Consider the following 22,491-nt stretch of genomic DNA (forward strand, 5'->3'; position numbering starts at 1 on the left):
ATGCTGTTTGATGGCATTTTACCCCACAAGAGAACTTCTTTCAGAATTGAAGCCAATCCTCTCATACCCTGACACTGCTTTACCAACTCAGTTTATGTGATATCCTAAATCCTTTGTTGTCATTTCAACAATCTTCACAGTATCTTCACCAGGAGGAGATTCCATCCCAAGAAACCACTTTCTTTGCTCTTCCATAACAAGCAACTCCTCATCTGTTCAGGTTTTATCAGTGAGATTGCAGCCATTCAGTCACACCTTCAGGCTCCACTTGTAATTCTAGTTCTCTTGCTCTTTCTACCCCATGTGCAGTTACTTCCTCCACTGAAGTCTTGAACCCCTCAAAGTCATCCATGAGGGTTGGAATCAACTTCTTCCAAAGTCCTGTTAATGTTGCTATTTTGACCTCTTCCCATGAATCACAAATATTCTTAATGGCATCTAGAATGGTGAATCCTTTCCAGAAGATTTTCAATTTACTTTGCCCAGATCCATCAGAGGAATCACTGTCTGTGGCAACTATAAACTTACTAACTGCATTTCTTAAATAATGGTATGTGAAAGTTGAAATTACTCCTTGATCTATGAGCTACAGAATAGATGTTGTGTTATCAAGTCATGAAAACAATATCAATCTCATTGTACATCTCCATCAGAGCTCTTGGGTAACCAGGTACATTGTCAATGAGCAGTAATATTTTGAAAAGAATCTTTTTTTCTGAGCAGCAGGTCTCTACAGTGAGCTTAGACTATCAGTAAACCATGTTGTAAACAGATGTGCTGTCATCCAGGCTTTGTTAAATTTACAAAGCACAGGAAGAGTAGACTCATCATAATTCTTAAGGGTCCTAGAATTTTTGGAATGGTAAATGAGCATTGGCTTCAACCTAAAGTCACCGGCCGCCTTAGCCTCCAACAAAAGTCAGCCTGTCCTTGGAAGCTTTGAGGCTAGGCACTGACTTCTCTGTAGCTATGGGAGTCCAAAATGGTATCTTCTTCCAATATAAGGCTGTTTCATCTACATTGAAAATCTGTTGTTTAGTGTAGCCACCTTCATTAATTATCTTAGCCAAGTCTTCTGGATGACTTTGCTGTGGCTTCTACATCAGTACTTGCTGCTTCCCCTTACACTTTGAAGTTATGGGGATGGATTCTTTCCTCAAACCTCATGAACCTGCCTCTGCTAGCTTCAAACTTTTCTTCTGCAGCTTTCTCACCTCTCTCAGCCTTCACAGAATTGAAGAGAGTTAGTATCTTGCTCTGGATTAGGCTTTGGCTTAAGGGAGTGTTGTGGCTGGTTTAATCTTCTATTCAGACCACTCAAACTTTCTCTGTATCCACAATAAGGCTGTTTTCTTATCATTCGTGTGCTCACTGGAGTAGCGCGTTTCATTTCCTTCAAGAACTTTTCCTTTGCATTCATAACTTGGTTGTTTGGCTTATGCCAAACATAGTGTTCGGCCTATCCCAGCTTTCCACATTGTCCTTCCTTAATAAGCTTAATAATTTCTAGCTTTTGATTTAAAGTGAGAGTCTCGTAACTCTTCCTTTCACTTGAACACTTAGAGGCCACTGTAGGGTTATTAACTGGCCTAATTTCAATAATGTGTCTCAGGGAATAAGGAGGCCCAAAGGGAGGGAGAGAGAAGGTGGAATGGTGGTCAGTAGAGCAGTTGAACACACACAACATTCATCTTACATAGGTGGGGTCTGTGGAGCCCCAAAACAATTACAATAGTAACATCAAAGATCACTGATCACAGATCACCAAAAATATATATAATAATGATGAAAATTTTGAAATATTATGAGAATTGGGGCACCCGGGTGGCTCAGTCAGTTAAGCGTTTGACTTCAGCTCAGGTCATGATCTCGTGGTGTGTGGGTTCAAGCCCCGTGTCAGGCTCTGTGCTGACAGCGCAGAGCCTGGAGCCTGCTTCGAATTCTGTGTCTCCCCCTCTCTCTGTCCCTCCCCTGCTCACACTCTGTATCTCTGTCTCTCAATAATAAATAAACGTTTAAAAATTTTTTTGAAATATTATGGGAATTGCCAAAATGCAACACAGACACGAAGTGAGCAAATGCCGTTGGCAAAATGGAACCCAGAGACTTGCTTGATGCAAGGTTGCCGCAAACCTTCAATCTGTAAAAAAAAAAAAAAAAACCCACATCTGCAAAGGGTAATAAAGCAAAGCAATAATAAATAAGACAGGGTATGTCTGTAAATAAACTCCCCTGTTCAAAAAAAAAAAAAAAAAATGCCTTTAGGAGGCCCGCAGGCAAGGAGAGGATCAAGTCCCAACTGTCTTCACCTGGGCCTCTGAAGCCTCTCCGGTGTGACAGCTCAGGCCACCTCAGGCCTCCCCAGCGCCCTTACTTCAGCACTCCCTTTGCTCACCATCGGCTCTGTGAAGCTTTCGGTCACCTTGGGCCACTGTTCTCCAGGAAGCCACCTCAATGCCTGGAGCCCACCGTGGTGTTCAAAACCACTCCGGACTGTTTCCCAGGGCCAGTGAAAGCTTCCTGAGGGTTAATTGGCCATTTTTGGGACCCACTTTTTTTTTTTTTTTGCTAGTGCTGACACTAGCAGGTTCACAGTAAAGCCTAGGCTTACAATACACCCGTCACTTCCCCTCTCTGTGACCTCCGAAGGCCTTCCTTGTACTCTAAGATGAGCCCTTGTCCAGACCCTGTGAACCAATCATTTCTGAAAATGTTTACTGAACATGAGAGCAATATAGTGCTCCCAACAAGCCGAGGGGGGGCCCTGAGGCAGGACTTGGCTGACCATTCTCTGGCTGGGAGGAGGGGCAGCATAGCCTCAGCCTGGAATGTCAGAGCATCTCTGGCTCAGGCCCACAGAGCTGCCAAGTGACTCCATTCAGCCTAGTTGGCACCTCATCCTCGCCAGCCCCTAACAACAGTGAGCAAAACCGTCAAAAGCACTATGACAGGGATCCCTGCTACGAGAACCAGAGAACAGAACCTTCTCCAAGGAAATGAGATAGGAGCAGAGTATTAGGAGGGGGAGGGGATCACTGGTCAGAGAACCAGGATGCAGGGAGACACCAGGGCAAGGGAGCAGCTTCAGCAAAGGACCGGGCGGACTATCCTCCCAGCATGGGCAACCACAGACACTGGCTGGTGGGATTCCCAGCAGAAGGATCCTGGGCTGCCCAGCCTGGGCTCTGAACAACTGCAGGTGTGCAGCTGCCTTCTAGCTAACTGATATGCCAGTAGCAGCTGCTCGCCTGTCACTCACCGCAGTGCCAGGCACTGCAGTTTTGATGTTTAAATACAGGGAAAAGATATTCTGGAGACCAAATATAACTGTCCTATACACTTCTCCACCATTAAACAATAAATGCAAAAGAAAGACAATCTCCAGGATCCCCACAGAGTATCCCTGTGTGAAGCCATGTCGGCCTGGAAAGAGCTCTCTGCAGACAGATTCAGGGGATCATGGTGCTGTGACCTCCTTCTGCGGTCCCACAATCCAGCTCAGCTCTAGGGCACGCACTCTAAGAGGGAAAGGCATGATGAACTGAAGCCAATCCAGAGGGGCCATCAGAAGGAGGAGGTTCTTAGGACCACATCAGAGGAGTGACAGCTGAAGGCCCTACAGGTATTTCTCTAGGAGAAGAGAGAGGTGAGGAAGGCATGAGCTGACCTCTTTTTTATTTTTTTTTAAGTGTTTATTTTTGAGAGAGAGAGGAAGAGAGAGAGAGCGCCTGAGTGGGGCAGGGTCAGAGAGAGAGGGGGACAGAGGATTTGAAGCAGGCCCTGCACCGACAGCAGAGAGCCTGATGTGGGGCTCAAACTCACAAACCATGAGATCATGACCTGAGCCAAAGTCGGATGCTCGATCGATTAGCCACCCAAGCAACCCCTGAGCTGACCTCTTGAAGACAGAGGAAGGGAGACTACCTTGCTGTGTTGTACCCACCACGACCCTCTAGCCCTGCAGTTATCACATCATTGTGAAACCACCTGCTTATAAACCCTCACTCCTCCCCCAAACCACAGCTCCCTGAATGGAGCCTGTGCCTGAGTCACTTCTGAGGCACCAATAACTAACCCGTGGCCAGGACACAATAAATGCTGAACTGAAAGCAGAAATGACAGGAAGGCCTGTTGTGGCTCAAGAAAGGGAAGTGCTTTCTAACAATCCCAGTTACCTACAGCAGTCCAGGATGTTTGAGAGGAAGCATCCTATCAGGGAAGGGTCTTGAAGCAACAGAACACCCTCATGCTAGTAGAAGGACGCAGTACTAAATGGCCCCCTAGGACCCAGCTTCCTCAAGCAGTGAGGGGAGCCACAAATAGAGGAAACACACAGACATGCCAGGCACACACACCCAGTCCCTATCTTGTAAATCCTCACAATTTCATGATGCAGACACTATTACAATCCCCATTTTACAGTGGAGGAATCTGAGGCCAAGGAAGGCTCAGTCACTTGCCAAAGCCATAGAACCAGCAGGAGGTAGAAGTGAACTGTGAACCAAGACCAGCAGGCTGCCCACCTGGGCTGAGGGAGAACACCTGCCCTACCACGGCAGCTCTACCCCTTCTCGTGGCTGGTGGCTCTCCAAGGGCAATAATATTAACTGGCTTCACCTCCCCCGGATGCCAACACCTTTCAAAAGCATGTTTACATCTGTAAGCTCAAGAGCCCTATGCGAACATACCCAGCTCTAAGGAAATACATCTGGTCTAGAGCCATCTGTCCTGTGGGAGCCTAGCGGCTGCCCTCTCCTCCTAGACCCCAACCAAGTAAAACAGATGCTATGGGAGGGGATGGGAAGGCTCTCCTGAAGGAGAGCAACATCTGAGCTAAGCCTTCAATGATGAAACGGACAAGGACAAGGGAGGGGTGGCGTGGGGCAGCAGAGGGGAAAGGGCATTCCAGACAGAGGAAACAGCAGAAGCAAAGGCAGAGAAGCAAGAAGTGTGTGGAGAATCACAAGCAGTTTGTGTTGCCAGAACATAAAACTTAAATTGAACAGTGGAAGGACACAGTGATCTAAGTGATAAGCAGGGGCTGATAAACTACGAAGGACTTTGAATGCCACGTTAAGGAACCTGGACTTGATTTATCCTGAGGGCAATAAGGAGCCACTGAAGGGTTTTAGGCAGACCAGTGATAAAAGCAAACCTCTACATTAAGAAAGATCACTGTGGTAACCATACAAGAGGCTGAGCTGCTGGCAGTGAGACTGGAGGGCGGAAAGACCATGTGAACTAATGCAGGGAGAGACATGATGGGCTCAGTACTTCAAGCCTCCTCTCTTAAAATTCCCAATCGAGGCCAGACTTTCCATTCTCTGGGCCCCCAATTCAACTCTCACTGCAAGGATCCAGGCCTGCTCTACCGGCTACTCATTTTGTGGAGCCTCCCACACACCACTCTTTAATGATATGACTCTAGGGAGGAGTAATGCTAATCACTATACTTACTTCATGCCAGACACTATGCTGGGTCCTTTACACAAATTACTTCAGTTGTGTAACCAACAGCCCTGGGAGGGAGGTTACTATCGGTAGCCTCGTTTTGTACATGAGGAAACTGCCAAAGGTCACCCAACTACTAAAGGGAGGATCTGAACCGACTTCTACCTGACAGCAGAGACTGCTCGGTTAGCCACTGTGAAGGACAGTGGGAGGGATGAGTCCTGTGTCCCGGGCTTCTGCAAGGACCCCCGGGGAAAACAGTGGGTGGAAAATAATGGGTGGGTCCTCCAGCCACAACCACCGAAGAGAGGCTGGAAGTGGGAAGCCTGACCCCAAACAAACGAATCAGGACAACCCCTGTCCTAGGCAGCTCTCAGCTGCGAGAGAAAAGAGGGGACAGACCGGAGATCTCCAACTGAAAAGACAGAAAAATCCCTCAACAAAGCCCAGGCCGCAGGGAAGGGGCGGGGCTCGGACCCGGAGACGACTCCGGGGGCGGGGATTGTACAGGGGCGGGGCTCTGTGGGCCCGACAAAGTCTAGGACCTGCGGGACCCCGTGAGGGGGCGGGTCGCGAGAGGGCGGGGCCGCGAGAGGGGAGGAGCCACAGCTATGCTTGCGACCCACAGACTCGCTCGGTTACCTCCCCACGATTGGACCCAACCGTCGTTCCATACCCTGGCTCCAGCAGGGCTGATCCGGGATCTCGATGGTGTAGTCCAGCTCAGACGAGGCCATGGTGAAGGCGCCAGCACTCAGCACGGGCCTCCGCCGGAACTCCCGCTTGCGCGCCCGCGCCTCACCCGCAGCCTCTCGGGCACCGCCCAATCACCACCCACCTCTCCCGTCGCTGCCCAATCCCTGAGCCGCGCTCTGTGACCTCCCGTCCTAGCAACCGCCGAGTCTCTCTCGGAGCCTCTCGCCGCACCCCACCAGTAGGCCCTAGCAACCATGCCCCGCCCCATCTATCTCTGCTTCTCAGCCATTGGCTGGATCTCCTGATCTGGGTTCGCTATTGGTCATCCGGGACGCCAGTCGGAAAGAGGTCCCACCCGCCAGTGTAGGTAAGAGGGTCTGCGGGAGATTTGCGGTATTCTGGAAATGGGAAGGTTTCCCTTCCCGGTCGTGTCTTGTCCTACGAGGTGGACGGCAGTGCCCTTTGACTTACATCATCTCCTACCTCTACCATCCTTTACCAGACGCAGCTCCCAGGGCTGGAGGTAGAAAACCGTACAAAACGGCCTAGGACGCGTGCCGGCCATCCTCTACCCAGTGGGTTCAGGCATATTCTGGCTGGTGGGGTGAGTGGTAGGCAGGGGAGTGGTGTCTTAAGGGGGAGACTCTAGAGAATGCTCTGTTCATGGGGGCACAAAGGAGCTAGCGAGTACAGTTTTCTTGCATTTATCCATGCATTTAACAAATATTTATTGAGCACCTGTTATGTAGGTGGGCTCTAGGGAGGATTAAGCTTTTGGCCCTGACTTCCATACATCTTAAAAGGAGAGGGAAAAAAACCATGCATGAACCAACTGTAATTCTGTGTGAGGGATAAATACTACAGAAGGGTAGGCCCTAAGGATTTTAGGGGCTCAGAAAGTATTGAAGGGGCATTTATGGCAATGGGGATGTCTCTTGAGCTGGGCCTTGAAAGACTGTGGAGATAGGGAAGACAAAAGACTCCTTCCTCAAAGAGAGGAAACTGAGGGGTGAGTGCCAGAAATCTTGAACATCTTCTGTCCAGAGGAGATACTCATGTGAAAATAACCTTGGAAGGACAGTTAGGTCCCAATCCTGGAGGGTCTTTGATGCCACACTCAGCTCTGAGCTTATAGGTAGATGGTAAAAATTTTCCAGTGTGTTTTATAGCTACAAGCACAAGAGTTCAGACTTTATCCTGAGGACAGTGGGGAGTCATTGAAGGGTTTTAAACAACAGAGTAACAATCAGATTTGTGTTTTAGAAAGATCAATGCAGAGAATGAATTGGGGATTGGGAGAAGGAGGGAGACCAGTTAGGAAGTTGTTTCAGTAATGGGAAAATATTATGGTGGCTTAAAGAATGAAGAGGAGGGGATGGATTCCTTAGACACTTGTGAGCTAAAAAGAACCAGACTTGGTGCTTGGTGGGGCAAGTAGGAGAAGTGAAGAATGACTTCTAAATTCCTGGCTGGAGCACACAGAAAGAAGAGATAGCAAAGTTTTTAGGAGAGGGTAAGTTTTGGGACTGATGAGTCCAGTGGGACATCCAAGTGGAAGTGTTGAGGCAGCAGTGAAATATGCCTGACTGGAGCTTGCAAGATAAGTCTAAACTAGAAATCGAAATGCGGTGGTCTGTAGTGCCTTGTAGACATCAGCCACACGGGTGGATGGATTTGTTGGGCTTTCCAGACAGTATATACAGGAGTAAGAAGAGAAGAAGGCCTAGGACATAGTCCTGAGAAGCCCCTGAGTCTGAGGGTCTTCAAGGGAGGATGCACTTGCAAAGTCAATGGAGATGAAGTATCCTAAATGGTAAGATAATCAGTGGTAGAACGTGCTGTTTGAGAAGCCAAGGGAGGAAAGTGTTGAAGGCTGATGACTAATCAAGTAAAATAAAGTCTGAAAAAATCCACTGGATTTAGAAACAAGGAAGTCGTTGGTGGCCTTTGCAAATGCAGTTTCAGTGGAAGTGATAGGAAGAGAGGTCAAATTACTGTGAGTCGAGAAGTGGGTGTGAAGGTGCGGCAGTGAAGACTGTACAATACATTTTCAAGACATTTGGCTCTTTCCAAGAAAAAAGAGAGAAGGCAATAGGAAGGAGGCAAAGATTTTTATTCAGATGAGAAAATGCTTTTGGCGTGGATCCAGCAAAAGGAAAAAAAAGGCAAATTTACAGAGATAAGTGAGAAAGTAGCACCCCCAGAAAAGGAATAGGAGGGAATCCAAAGCATTGGTGGAGAAATTCACTTGGAAAAGCAGAGGGGCTTGCACTGTGACAAGAAGGAAGCATGAGAGATTAGTACATTAGTAGGTTTCGTGGCAGGAAGTTGAGGAAATTGTTGTTTGGTGGTGTCTAGTTTCTCTGTGAAATGGGGACGTGATATCAGCCAGTGAGAGTGGGATGGAAGATGGTATGCAAGGTCTGAGAAGAGCAGAGAAAGATTGAACTAGCCTCAGTGAGTGAACAATGGCAGCAAGATGACTGAGGCAGCATACAGATTTCTGGGCAGTTATGAGGCCTCTTGAGGTCAGTGACCATTCATTTTAGCAGCAGCAGTCTGCATGGTTGTGTGATAAGCATTTTTCCCCAACAGTATTCAGCCATCTAGTGGGGGGTGCAGAGAGGTTAGTTCAATCGGTCCAGGTTTGGGTTTCATCAGGTGGTGAAATGGAAGGACAAAGAGGTGGATGATCCTGCAGTGGGTCGAGATGATAGAGCTTAGCACCTAAACTGCATGGGAGAGTGTAAAAGTGTTACAGATTGGGGGTCCCAGTGAAGTCAGAGATCCCTTATCTTGGAAATAGTTGAATGAGAGAGGTGTGATCAGAAAGTGGAGTAATGAAGCTTGACTAGGTCCAGCTGATGGCAAGGTCCAGGATGTAGCCATGGGAGTGGGTAGCTGGAGTGGAATATAGAAGAGAGTCAAGTTGTTGACATGGCCAGCCCCCCAGATGATGGCAGGACTTGAGGAGGGAAAAGGATGCTTGTGAGCTAGGTACCAGAGTCCTTGATGGATTAAGAAAATTGTTCTTGAGTCTGATGCTTAAGGTGATGCTGTGAATATGAGGAGGGATAATGGTCAATACATTAGAGTGGCATGACCCTCAAAGTAGCAAGGGTTTTTACAAGAAAGAGGCGGAATAAGGAACTGGGTTGGGCTTTGGTGAGGAGACCCCAGCCCCCCTGCCAATCCTGAGACTTTTGGGGTATAAGAATATAAACAGCCTCCACCAGGGAGGGCTCTGCAGAAGTGGCACCTGGAGTAGAGCCAACTTTGGGGGCAGGCTGAGGGGAGGCAGAGCAAGTGTGGAGAAGCTAAGGGTGGAGCAGACTGCTGATTGGGAACAAAGGCCTTTGAGGGCAGAGTAAAGAGGCTGGGAAGGAAGGAGGGGTAGGAAATCAGGTCAGGGAAGACGAAGCACCGAGCAGTGCAGGGGTGAGGAGACCATGGGTAGAAAGATGATGGTTGGCCTAGAGAGTTAATGTTTTGTGGGGAGAGCATGAGGGCAGGTCTGTGGAGTGGAGGTCGGAAGCAGAAGTGATCTAGGAGAGGAAAATTGGGGTCTGGGTAGAGAATGAGGGTAGGTCTGGCAAGAGGATGAAGGCAGAGGGTTTCACAGGAGGGAAATGGGAGAAAGGTGGTCTCTGGGGAGAGGATGGAGGGAAAATAAACTGGGGGAAAGATGGGGCACATGGAGTCTGTAGGGAAGTGATGGGTGGCAGGAGGGATCTGTGAAGAAGTTATGAATGGGGAGCAGAAGGAAGTGACAAACTGTAGTACATCTGCCCTGAGGGAGAAGTAAAGGCCAGGACACCCTCTGGCTAGGCCTGAGGTCAGAAGGAGAGTGTTTCTTTCTCTGTCTCTCTTCTCCCTCCCTCTCTCTTTCTGAATGGGGAGCTAAGAGTGAGGAGTTAGGATGGGAGCCCAAGGAGAAGATCTCTATCCCATTCTGCAGATGGAGCCTGCAGGAACAGGGGACACTGACTGCCTTGTCTCCAAGGCCATCTGGGGACAGGGAGCCAGGCTGGCAGCCCATGCTCTAGAGGCTTCTTGCTTTTAGAAACGTGTCTTTGATTTAGGGAAAGAAAGCCCTCTGAGAAATTTTATTTAGAAACAAGACCAGGTGACCTTTTGGGTTTTATTACCTCTGCTCGTTTGTCACTAAGGACTTTTGACTTAGTACAATAGCTGGGGTTTTTGAGATTTTGTGATCTTAGTTTCCCTGCGTGAAGAAGAACCATTTGTCTGCTATAGATATGATTTATGGGGGAGTCCAGATTTATTAATCACCTATGAAAATGGAGAGGAAATTAAAAACAAAGAGTCCACTCTGGGCTGAAGACAAAGTAGGTTTGTCATCCTTGCAGAAGACTTTGCCAAGGTTAAAAGGCCACAAACAAACCAATTTGGACCATGGTTCCTAATCCGGATTTTAATTTCATGTGCTTTGATTTTTTCAGGCCATTTTCTCTCCAAGGTAAAATAATGACAATTTTAATTGGCTGCCACTTACAGAGAGATTCCAATAAGCATGATGGCATACATATATTTTTCTCTGGCATTCCATGTGTGCTCCGGTTCTTATGATCAAGCTGGTGAGGCTGACTTTTACTGCATGCTGCATGCCATGATCAGTTGACTATAAATTAAATCCTCTTTTCCAAAAGCCATTTTCCATTAGTGCTAATTTGTTTGCTTCTCATTTCCACTGATCATTAGAGTCTCTGCTTGTGAGCACCAAATTGGAAATAATTTCTTTGACATTTCAAAAAAAAATCTCCCCTTCTTGAATGCCATTTGGCTGTGCAGCTAAAGAACATTATGGTTTGCAGAGGAACAGTTCACTCCAATTACAATTTAACTGACCGTTCATGGCACTGAATCCCTGTCCTTAGTGTCCAGAGATGACACCGTTGCTGACATTGCTATTTCCTGTCATAGCTGTAAAATGCCTCATAGACTTTGCACAGGCCTTCTTGGATGGAGATTCTGCCACCCTGCACATGGTAGCTTTGGGAAGTTGGTAGTTTTATGGACCTACATATCATGGACCCTCAGATATAACCATCTAAAACAGGAGCAGGCTGATTTCTTCACTCATTCACCCAGCAAGCATTTATTAAACATCTATTTTGCGCCAGGCATTATGCTAGGCCCTGGGGACACAGAGATAGGGAAGACCAACCCCTGCCCTTGAGGAACTCACACTCTACTGGGATGGATGGTTAGTTTTACAGCATAGTAGGGGAAGAGGTGGCATAGGTGGGACCACAGAACCAAGAGCCCCTAGTTGTCTTGGGGAATTAGTCAAAGGGCAAAAAGGAGGCTGGCCATTCCCCACGGCAGAGCATTATTGAAATAAAGAGGGCCTGGAAGGGCCTGGGAAGTTGAAAGGTGAGATGAGGTTAGCCCGGGGCCAAGTTTGAAGGGCCTTGTATGCCACGTGTTGTTTAGAGAAATTTGGGGGTGAAGAATGGAGGCAGGGTAGAAGCTTGAAGGAAAGATCATCAAAAAAGCGTTATTTACCTATTGATTTTGGCTAGTGAAGATTGAGTAGGTGTTTACAAGGAGTCAGAAATGGGGTGCCTGGGCGGCTCAGTCGGTTAAGCCTCTGAGTTCGGCCCAGGTCATGATCTCTCAGTTCGTGGGTTCAATCCCAGCATCGGGCTCTGTACTGACAGCTCAGAGCATGGAGCCTGCTTCAGATTCTGTGTCTCCCTCTCTCTCTGCCCCTCCCCTGCGTGTGCTCTATCTCTCTCAGTCTCTCAAAAATAAATAAACGTTAAAAATTTTTTTTAAAAAAGAGGAGTCAGAAAGATGGAAAGATTGAAGGTAGAAGGGCAGACTCTAGCACCCGTGGAAGGGCTAGGTGCTGACATGGTAGGGTTGAGAATGGACGGGAGAGAAGGGCCCTATTTTCTCTGTTAAGTAGGAAGCAAGGTCAGCTGGGCATCCTTGATTCCTCCCCCACTTTTATCCTTCAGTGCCAGTCACCAGGTCCTGTCGATTCTACCTATGTGTCATTCCTGCTCCTCTCCAGCCCTACTGTCACCAGAATCTTTTGCCAAGATTAGGGGAACAGCCTCCTAACTGGTGCCCCATGTCCAGTCTTGCCCCCTTACAATCATCTTTCCACACTGCAGTCAAGAGATTTCTAGAACAAACTCTTTTCTTGTCACTCTTGACTTAATACCCTTTAGTACCTTCATGTGGCCCTAGGGATCGAGGGCAGACCCTGTAGCACAGCACACACAGCTCTTCATTCTCTGGCCTCTGCCTATTTTCACAGTTTTATCCCTCGCCACTTCCATCCTCATACTGTGGCCAGACATTCTGAAATGGTCTCAGCAATGAAAATAGGAGCTAAGTTTTATGTTGGCCCTTTGAGGTATCGTCACCTTTTCTCAGGTAAGAGAGCTGAAGCCTAGAGAGACGTTAAATACTTTGCATAAGGTCACACAGCCTGGAGGTGGGAGATCATGGCGCTCTAGTGTCTATGTTCCTAACAACAGCCCTGTACTGCCTCCCACCTGGAATTCTTTAAATATGCCTCACACTCTCTCACCTCTAAACCTTTGCATATTTTATTTCCTCTACCTGAAATACAATTTCATCACCTCTTCACCTGGCTGGCCATCTATCATAGCCTTTCAGCCTGGAGTAGTACTGTAGAGTGCTTTTAAGAAGCTCTCCTGTGGAGCGCCTGGGTGGCTCGGTCAGTTGAGCGTCCAACTTCAGCTCAGGTCATGACCTCACGGCTCATGGGTTCGAGCCCCGTATCGGGCTCTGTGTTGACAACTCAGAGCGTGGAGCCTGCTTCGGATTCTGTGTCTCCCTCTCTCTCTCTCTCTGCCCTCCCCCGCCTGTGCTCTGTCTCTCAAAAATAAACATTAAAAAAAAAAAAGAAGAAGAAGCTCTTCTGTGAAGTAAGAAAACCAGAGAGGGGACTGGAGGGAGACATGGGGTTGAGGTAGCGGGTTTTGTTTTCATTTTTGCTTAATTTTGTTTTAGGCTAGGCAATAATTAAGTTAACAAGAAAAATGCCTAAATAAAGAGTGCAGTTGAGGATACAGGGGAGAAGGGGGCAGTGGGTGGAGTGAGGGCCTTAAGAAGGCAGGACAGATGGATGGAGAGTTCTGGGAGAGGGAGAAGGAAAAAAGGACAGGTGTGGGTACAGGTCAAATGGGAAGAGTGAAGAAGACTGTGAGGACATTCTTGCCTCATGGCTTTTTGTTAACCCAGGAGTAGATGTCCTGAGAACAGATGGAGGAGGTGGGAGGGCAAGGAGCTTGCAGACGTCACAGGCGGCTCATCGTGAGTATGAATGTGGGGTTGGTTAGAGGTGCAGGTTCAGGGTCATTGGAATCTAGATTCTGTGCCTCTCCTACCTGCTTCAACAGATCCTGGGATTTACTCCATCAGAGCACTTTTCACTTACTTTTTAAGTCGTGATTTTTTTTTTAAGTTTATTTATTTATTTATTTATTTATTTATTTTGGGAGAGAGAGAGAGAGAGCATTGAGTGCGTGTGTACAAGTGCAGGGTTGGGGGTGGGCAGAGAAAGGGAAAGAGAGAATCCCAAGCAGACTCCACCTGTCAGTGCAGAACCCAATGTGGGTTTCAATTCCATGAACCATGAGATCATGACCTGAGCCGAAATCAAGAATGGGATGCTCAAGGCGCCCAAGAGCACTTTTCACTTTTCATTAAAATCACCAGGTTGCCTTTCTCTCCACCCACCAATCTCTAAGCATCGTGAAGGCAAAGACTAGATTTGTCATGTTAACCAGGCCCAATCCCAGTACTTGGCTGGGAATCAACACCCAGGACATCTGTTTAATTAATTACTGTGTGAAGTTAAGGAAATTAAATGCTCATTATGAGCACATTATGTCAGATGTCAATTAAAATAACCCTTGTTGAGCACCCATTATGTGCCAAGGATGATACCAGCCACCCAGATTTCAAAGATAGAGCATGTTGATGTTGAAACTGCCCAGCCGTGAAGACAGGTGCCCAAACCATCATGAGCATCAGGGAGTGGCCCACAAATGAGCACCGAAGCATAGAAGAGGGGGAAGGACAAGAGGCTGGACCTCAGAGGAAAAGAAGTAATTTTTTAAATTTATTTTTTTTTTTAACTGCTGACTTTTTTTTTTTAAGTTTATTTATTTATTTTGAGAGAGAGAGAGCACAGGAGCAGGGGAGGGACAGAGAGGGGGGTGGAGAGAGAGAGAGTCCCAAGCAGGCTCTGCACTGTCAGCACAGAGCCCAGTGTGAAGCTCAATCTCACGAACTGTGAGATCATGACCTGATACGAGATCAAGAGTTGGATGCTGGGGCGCCTGGGTGGCTCAGTTGGTTAAGCGTCCAACTTCAGCTCAGGTCATTATTTTGTGGTTCACAAGTTTGAGCCCCATGTCAGTCCCTGTGCTGACAGCTCAGAGCCTGGAGCCTGCTTTGGATTCTGTGTCTTCCACTGTCTCTCTGCCCCTCCCCTGCTCTCTTTGTCTCTCTCTCTCTCTCTCTCTCTCTTAAAAATAAATGAACATTAAAAAAAAAAAAAGAGTTGGATGCTTAACTGATTGAGTCACCCAGGTGCCCCTTTTTATTTTATTTGAGAGAGGGAGAGCACACAAGCAAGGAAGAGGGACAGAGAGAGAGAATCTCAAGCAGGCTCCACACGCAGCACAGAGCCCAACATGGGGCTCGATCCCACACCCCTGGGTTCATGACCCGAGCCAAAACCAAGAGTCCAGTGCTCAACCAGCTGAGCCATCCAGGCACCCCGAAAAGAAATGATTTAATATGGGGAATTTAGAGAAGGGTTTGAAGCATGGGAAAGAGGGCAGCCTCCTCTCAACTCCCACTGGAAGCCGTGCCTTGGGGCAGGGGCAGAGGAGGTCAGATTTCAGTTGTGGCAGAATTTAGAAGTTCTTTGGGCTGAGATGTTTGAAACTTTATCTTGAGACTAATGAGGAACAACTGAAGAGTTTGAAGCAAGGAAATCTGTCGGATTTGCATTTTTTTTAAATCTCAGGTGACTGAAGATTAGGATGAGGTAAACCTGAAGATCGGGTAGAGGCCATTGCAGCAATCCACGTGAGGGATGACGGGGTCAATGGAAGTAGTGGCAGTGGAGATGAAGATAAATAAACTGATGGAGATTTAGGAAGGCCAACTGGCAGAACCTGGCAACGGCTCAGACAAGGAGGGTAAGGGAGAGGAATGTGTCAAAGATAGCTCTTGGGGGAGTGCCTTGGGTGGCTCAGTCGGTTAAGGTTAAATGTCCCACTCTTGATTTTAGCTCGGGTCATGATCTCACAATTCGTGAGTTCAAGCCCTGCATTGGGCTCTGCACGGACAGCACAGAGCCTGCTTGGGATCCTCTCTCTCCCTCTCTCTCTGCCCCTCCCCACTCACTCGCTCTCTCAAAAATAAAAATAAACAGGGGTGCCTGGGTGGCTCAGTCGGTTAAGTGTCCGACTTTGGCTCAGGTCATGATCTCGCAGTCCATGAGTTCGAGCCCCGTGTCTGGCTCTGTGCTGACAGCTCAGAGCCTGGAGCCTGTTTCAGATTCTGTGTCTCCCTCTCCGTCTGACCCTCCCCCGTTCATGCTCTGTCTCTCTCTGTCTCAAAAATAAACATTAAAAAAATTTTTTTTAATAAAAATAAAAATAAACATAAAAAAAATATATATCTCTTGGGTGACTAGGAGAGTGGTGAGCTAGTTACTGAACTAGGGCAACACAGGGGAAGGAGCAAGTGTGAGGGTTTGGCAAGCTCAGCCATGGATTTAGGATTTGAAGAGTGTGTGAAACATACTGATGAGGACGTCCACTGGTCATTTAGGTACAGGCATCTGTATCTGGACCTCAGAAGGGAGGCCCAGGCTGACAGTGTGGCTTTGGGAGACCTAAAGCCTGCAGATGTAATACGAAGTGATTAAGTGGAGGAGGCCAGCCGGGAGATTACAAAGCGTGAGAAGACAACTGAGAACAGAACAGAGCTGCACAGGAGCCTGAGGAGGATCCAGTGAGGGGTAGAACCAGGGAGAGTGAGGTCAGGAAAGAAATGTTGAGAAGGGAGTCACCCACAATCCATCAGAGGTCAAGCAAGATGGGACTGCAAGTTAGCCACCGAATTTGACAATAAGAGGTGTTTGGTGACATTTTGGAACACAAGGGAGAGCAGAATCAGTGCTTTTGGTTTAACGGAGAGAAGATGGACTCTGGAGTTACACACAAACCTGAGTGCCATTTCCGTTTCCACCCCTGCTTAGCTGTGAGGCTGTCAATAAATGAGCAAATTTTCTAAACCTTAGTTTTTCCCATCTAGAAACTAGAGATAATAATAAATACTTCCTCAGGATCTTAAGAGGATTAAAACAATGTCCATAAAATATATGTGACTAGCTCTTATAAACACTAAAAAACATTAGTTTCTTCTCCCCACCATCATTCCATCTCTCCTCCCTTCACTATGAAAGATACAGAATGTATCCCCTTATATTTGGTAGTCAAGAAGAAGCTCAGATACAGAATTTATCCCAGCCACTCTCTCCCAAACGTGGCACATTTCTCTCCTTTTCCCACTGTTTTCTTCTTTTTAATTCTTTTTAAAATTGTACTTACTGGTTATTTGGTTTGGGGTTTTGGGCTTTTTGTTTTGTTTTGTTTTGTTTGTAATCCTCATCAAGTCCTATTTTGAAGAAAAGCTGAGATAAAAATAAATAAGTGGCTGGAGGCTCTTGATTCAACATGACTGCCATCCTGTACCTCCCCTACTTCTCCATACCTCCCTAACATAACACTAAAGAAATACAAAAAGGTATTACAGCAGATGAAAGCTCGATAAATATTTAGAAAGCAGGTAGGGAAATGTTACCTGGCTTGAAACACCCTAAGAAATCACAAACAAAGTGCCAGCAGGGGGAGATTACCAACAAGAAGCAAGTCAGTTCACCTAGTTTAACTTCAAAAAGCTTAGTGCCTTGAAGGCACGAATTAGCACATGTTAGAATGAGGTATGTGGCTAACAGAGGGGAACTGGCTGAAATCTGTATGCAGAGCACTTTGCCCCCACCCCAAGCTCCTTCCTCAAAAGCCACATGGCAACTCTAAACTCTCTTGCAGCATCAGAAGGAAGGAAATTGAACCCTGGAGGCCCCCATACTTAAGAGACCTCAGGCATAGTCTGAAGGGCAGGGATGAGATATAGGGTGGAAAACTGAGTGTCGGAAGGAAAGCCTACACACTGCATTGGGGCAGCCCGAGCCCCTCACCTCGTCCCAGGCATCTAGCACCCTCCAGCCTCTCATGACCTGTAAAGTAGAAAAGTCCTGAAGACACCCAGAAGGGGTAAAAAAAAAAAAAAAAAAAAAAAAAAGCCCCCACTGACATTTATGTGTTCTTCAATGAAAAGACTGGTTATTGCCTGATAAAGAAATTTCCAAAACCTGAAGGAACATAGCATCTGATCAAGAGAGCCCACCAAAGGCCTAGAATACTAAGTGAAAAAGACCTGCACCAAGGCATACGGTCATACAATTTCAGAAAAGTGTTTAAAAGCATCGAGAATGAAAAAGCAAGCCACAGGCAATGGCACATAAATCAGAACGACATCAGACTTCTCAACAGCAACAAGGGAGGCTCAATCTGAGAGGAGTTTATTTCTTTTTTTAAAACATTTTTTTAAATGTTTTATTTATTTTTGAGACAGAGAAAGACAGAGCGTGAATTGGGGAGGGGCAGAGAGAGAGGGAGACACAGAATCGGAAGCAGGCTCCAGGCTCCGAGCCATCAGCCCAGAGCCCGACACGGGGCTCAAACTCACGGACCGCGAGATCGTGACCTGAGCTGAAGTCGGACGCTTAACCGACTGAGCCACTCAGGCGCCCCAAGAGGAGTTTATTTCTAACATGGAATTATATACCCAACCAATCTAACACGAGGTCAATATACTTTCAGACTTTCAAGGACGCACACACACAAAGTGATTTTCATTTCTTAGGAAACTACTGAAGAATATACTTTGGGAAAACAAGAGAGCAAACCACAAAGGAGGAGGAGGTAGATCCAGGAAACAGAACAGTCAACAGAAAACTGGCAAAAAGGAAATCCTAGGACAACATTTGTGTGCCAAGCTTAGCAAGCAACCAGTCTAAACTGGAGCAGAAAGACAGAGGTCTGTGGGAAATAAGTCGCCAGAGAAGGGGCTCCTGGGTGACTCAGTCAGTTGAGCGTCTGACTTCAGCCCAGGTCATGAGTTTGAGCCCCACAGTGCAGAGCTTGCTTTTCTGTCCCCTTCTCTCTCTCTGCCCCTTCCCAGCTTGCTCGCTCTCTCTCCCTCTCAAAAATAAATAAACATTAAAAAAAAAAAAAAAAGTCGCCAAGGAAAAGATGGAACTGATCTGTTAGGGATTGAACATTTGGAAAAATTGCCATGTGTTTGGAACATTGGGAAGAAAATAGCCCTAGGTACTCAGAAGTCTAAACAATTAAAAAAAAAGAAACAATTGTTAGCTCCAGGTTAAACCAACTTGTAAGGAAAGAAAATGTAATAGTAGTTTACGGCTTGAGTGGACAGTATTTATTTACCTAATCAATAATGTAAACACTAACTATTGATTTAACTATAAATTGTGGAAAACTATATTATGAGGATAAGGGGAGAAGAAAAAATGGAAGTTAGCATGGTACGAGAAAGCTAATTCCTCAACTGTCAGAGTAAGAAATAAATACTGCCTAAAACAGATAAATTAAGTGAGGGTGATGTAGGAGTTTGCTGGGGCTGCCATCACAAAGCACAATAGGCTGGGTGGCTTAAACAATGGATATTGGTTATCTCACAGTCTGGAGGTTCTGATCAAGGTGTCTGAGATCAAGGGGTTGCAGGACTGGTTTCTCCTGAGGCCTCTCTCCTTGGCTCCCAGTCTGACTCCAAGTCTCATGTTCTTCCACTGTCACAAGATCTGGGGCTCCTCAAGGGCCCTGGCAGTGCTGTATTCCACCCCGCATGTCCCGCAGCGCCTCACACAGTGCCGCGTGATGGGCCTGCCCCACATACTCACTGATGGACAGCTGAATCACTGTGACTTTTAAAGCTGCCATTTGTTGGTTTTCCTTTCCTGTTAAGAAAAGATTAAGAAAGGGAAGATCCAAGGAAACCTCAGGATCCAAAGTGGGGAGAGCCCAGCTGCAAGTGTGCCACCCTCCCTGGCCTAGAATTGCTGGGTGCATCTCTGATGGCACTTTAAATTTTAATCCTGGAGAGAGTCCACCCACGGCAGCAGGGGGCAGTGGGGTGGGCACAGGGTGCTTTTCTGCTTCTTAAACCTAATGGTGGTGTTTCAACTCCTCTTCCCTGAGGTCCAGAACGGCCATTCATCCCCATTTTCTTGAGGCCTGTTTGGATGCTGAAGGTGGCCACGGCCTCTGAAAGTTATTCCCAGACTTAGGGCTGTAATGTCATTAACAGTGATTGATTCCTGATCCTATGAGGAATTTTGGTCATTTTTGTGTTTAGGGTGATCCACAGTTACTCACCTGGCTGTTAAGGCTGACAGGATTTCGTGGTTGTCTCCATCCCTGAGGCTACGTGGACGCCCTTCCTGAGAGCGCATATCCAGTGTCCTCTGGGGAGTAGTGGAGGTTGGTGTGTATGTATGTCTGTCTCAGTGTGCCTCAGATTATTGCTTCCTAATAAAATTCTGATAGCTGGGCCCCATCAATATCTCAAATACATGTGAGGAAACGTTAATTTAGAATCAATTTTAGGATGTTTCAGACTGTAAAGTCCTTTTAACTAGATCTCTGGCGAAGATGTAGAAGCACTTTATGGGACTGTAAATTTCATGTTGAACAGTCTTCGTGAAATACACATCTCCCCTACACACAAGCTGTTCTCTCCATATCAATCATGGCCCCTGCAAGTAATGTTTCACAAATATTCTGTAAATCACAGAAAACCCCGTGATAATGTGAAATATGACTTTCACTTGTCTGTTAGACAAAAGAATCACACATGCCTCTCTCCCATCAGCACTAACATTTGTTATGGATAATAACACTTTCAATCACAACTATTTTTGGAAAACGGGTTGATTTTAAACCTTCCCTCCCCCACTGAAAACACTCTTCCAAGGACACAGACTCCTACAAACCACAGCCCATTAATCCAACTATGGAATGGGAACTTTTTATTCTTACTAACTTTTTTTAAAGTTGTTTTTAAAAGAGTAGTATAAGAGCCCAAGGCACAAGGTTAAGAGCATTTTTCCTTGGCCGATTGGTATGAGAAGGGCCAGGTCTCTAAAGACCCCAAATCTCTGACACTGTGTGAAATGAGGGGTGAAAGAGACCCAGGTTTTTAGCAAGCACCCTCATCTCAGCTGGCATCAGCAGAGGATCCAAGGAGCTAAAATCTTAGCTCTTAAATGTGAAGCAGATGTTTGCCACCTTGATATTCTTCATACCATTACAACACAGCTAGATCCTGCCTGTTCAAGTAGGAGGTGACCTGTTCTAGAGGTATATTTTGAATGTTTCAACATCCATGTGGGTGACAGAGACTCCCCCTGCCTCCCGCCGATTGCTGGAAAAGCAAAACCCATAGAGTAGCCCACGGGACTTGCATGGTTCTAACTATTTTGGTAACCTGTTTTCCCTCCCTCTGTAGCCAACTTCAGGACTGACTGACCATGACTTCTATAAAGGAGCAGGCAGCCATCAGCCGGCTCTTGAGTTTTTTACAGGATTGGGACAATGCTGGCAAAGTTGCAAGGAGTCACATCCTCAACACTTTCATCGAGACCAACCAAGGCAAGACCGCCCCTGAACTGGAGCAGGAGTTTTCTCAGGGAGCCAGCTTGTTCCTAGTACGCCTGACCACCTGGCTTAGACTCATGTATCCTTTGCTGAACAGAAATAAACTGGGCAATCTTCAAAGGAGAAAGGAATGAAGATTATTGAGGGAGCTCTTCTCTTGAGTCTAAGATTTTAGATCAGGACATCTGGTGATCAAAGTAGTGTCCCCAAAGTCAAGAACTCTCTCCTTTCCTGTCTTCCCAACTTATATCCTCATTCTCATCCCTAACCCCTTCCACTCCCATAAGATTTGACATGGGTATTCCTTCCATCTGGGGTTGTCCTCTCTCTGTCCTCAGGAACCTTATTCTTTCTCTCTGGTGGCCTTCACTTTTGCCTCCCTACCAGCTTTTTCATTGGCATTTACATATGCTCAAATCCCTTCTACCTTAAAACATTAAATTAAATCCGCATCTCAAACCAGTATTCCACCTAGTTCCTGCCCTTCATGGTGAAGCTTCTTGAAAAGGTTATTGACTTTCCCTGTCTATACTTCTTTACCTCCCTTTTCTCCCCCACCCACAGCAGTCTGACTTCTGTCCCCTTCACCGATGCAGGTCTTGCCAAGGTCACCAATGTTGTTCTAATTGCAAAACCCAGTGACTACATCCTCAGTCATTATACATGACCTCTCAGTGGCATTTGTCAATCAACCATTACCACTTCTCAAAACACGCTTCCCTGAAACTAATATAATATGTCAATTATACTTAAGAAAGAAAGAAAGAAAGAAAGAAAGAAAGAAAGAAAGAAAGAAAGAAAAGAAAGAAAGAAAGAAAGAAAGAAAGAAAGAAAGAAAGAAAGAAAGAAAGAAAGAAAGAAAGAAAAGAAAAAAGAAAAAAAGAAGAAAGAATGCACATATAGATCATCACAAACAAACAAAAAACTATATACTCTTCCCTTGGTTTCTGTGACTCCAATTCTCTTGGTTTTCTCCTTTATTTCTCTATGTTCCAAATTTTCTTCAGCCATCCCTGAAATGTGGATGTTTCTTAGGACTCCATCCATGTCCCTCTTCTCTGCTCACTCATAGATTCTCCCTGAGTGACCTAACCCATCGTTGTGATGTCAACCCCACTACTGTTAAAGGGCTCTCAGTTGTGTATCCCTGCCCACGTTTCTCTCTGGAATCTGAGTTCCATACCTATTAATCCAACTACCATCTCCACTTCCATTCCACAGAATGACTCTCATGTTTCTGGCTTGGGAAACTGGGTGAATGGGGTGCCATCATGTGGGAAGAGAATCCAAGAAACGAGGGAGCTGGAGTTGATAAATCTGGTTTGGGACATGTTGTATTTGAGGTACCTTGCTCAGGAGCCCCGGAGACAGATAAGGGTTGAAGACAGATTTGACAGTTTGAGTTAGGGATGAGTTTGTGGATATTCCTGCTGGGTGCCCACAGCATTCCGCGGATCATCTCAGATCCTTTTATATATTTTTCTCCTTGCCTGAACCCTCCCCTCTTCTCTAA

General features: G+C 46.5%; 2 protein-coding genes across 14 annotated transcripts in view; one reads left to right on the forward strand and one right to left on the reverse strand.

Moving 5' to 3' along the window:
- TMEM53 (transmembrane protein 53) overlaps positions 1–22,491 on the reverse strand; it is a 37,187-nt gene that overhangs the window by 14,261 nt on the left and 435 nt on the right. The window contains exons 2-3 of one of the 3 annotated variants that reach the window (XM_053213098.1): positions 19,698–20,077; positions 19,223–19,279 (exon numbers count right to left, since the gene is read on the reverse strand). Coding sequence is in view for 1 of the 3 variants with exons in the window: in XM_027059382.2 (XP_026915183.1) it covers positions 6,128–6,188 (61 nt within the window). In the remaining 2 variants the exon portion in view is untranslated. Of the gene's footprint in view, positions 1–6,127; positions 6,263–19,222; positions 19,280–19,697; positions 20,078–22,491 lie in introns of those variants that run through there. The other 2 variants (XM_027059382.2, XM_053213099.1) reach the window with 2 other exon arrangements.
- Positions 6,374–22,491, forward strand: part of ARMH1 (armadillo like helical domain containing 1) — a 50,483-nt gene continuing 34,365 nt past the window's right edge. Inside the window, exons 1-4 of one of the 11 annotated variants that reach the window (XM_053213037.1) lie at positions 6,381–6,514; positions 13,393–13,464; positions 19,678–19,802; positions 20,830–21,057. In XM_053213037.1, the coding sequence (XP_053069012.1) occupies positions 20,852–21,057 (206 nt within the window). In that variant the 5' untranslated portion in view covers positions 6,381–6,514; positions 13,393–13,464; positions 19,678–19,802; positions 20,830–20,851. The other 10 variants (XM_053213034.1, XM_053213061.1, XM_053213030.1 and 7 more) reach the window with 10 other exon arrangements.

The sequence above is a fragment of the Acinonyx jubatus genome, chromosome C1, assembly GCF_027475565.1.
Source record: "Acinonyx jubatus isolate Ajub_Pintada_27869175 chromosome C1, VMU_Ajub_asm_v1.0, whole genome shotgun sequence".
Classification (NCBI taxonomy): domain Eukaryota; kingdom Metazoa; phylum Chordata; class Mammalia; order Carnivora; family Felidae; genus Acinonyx; species Acinonyx jubatus.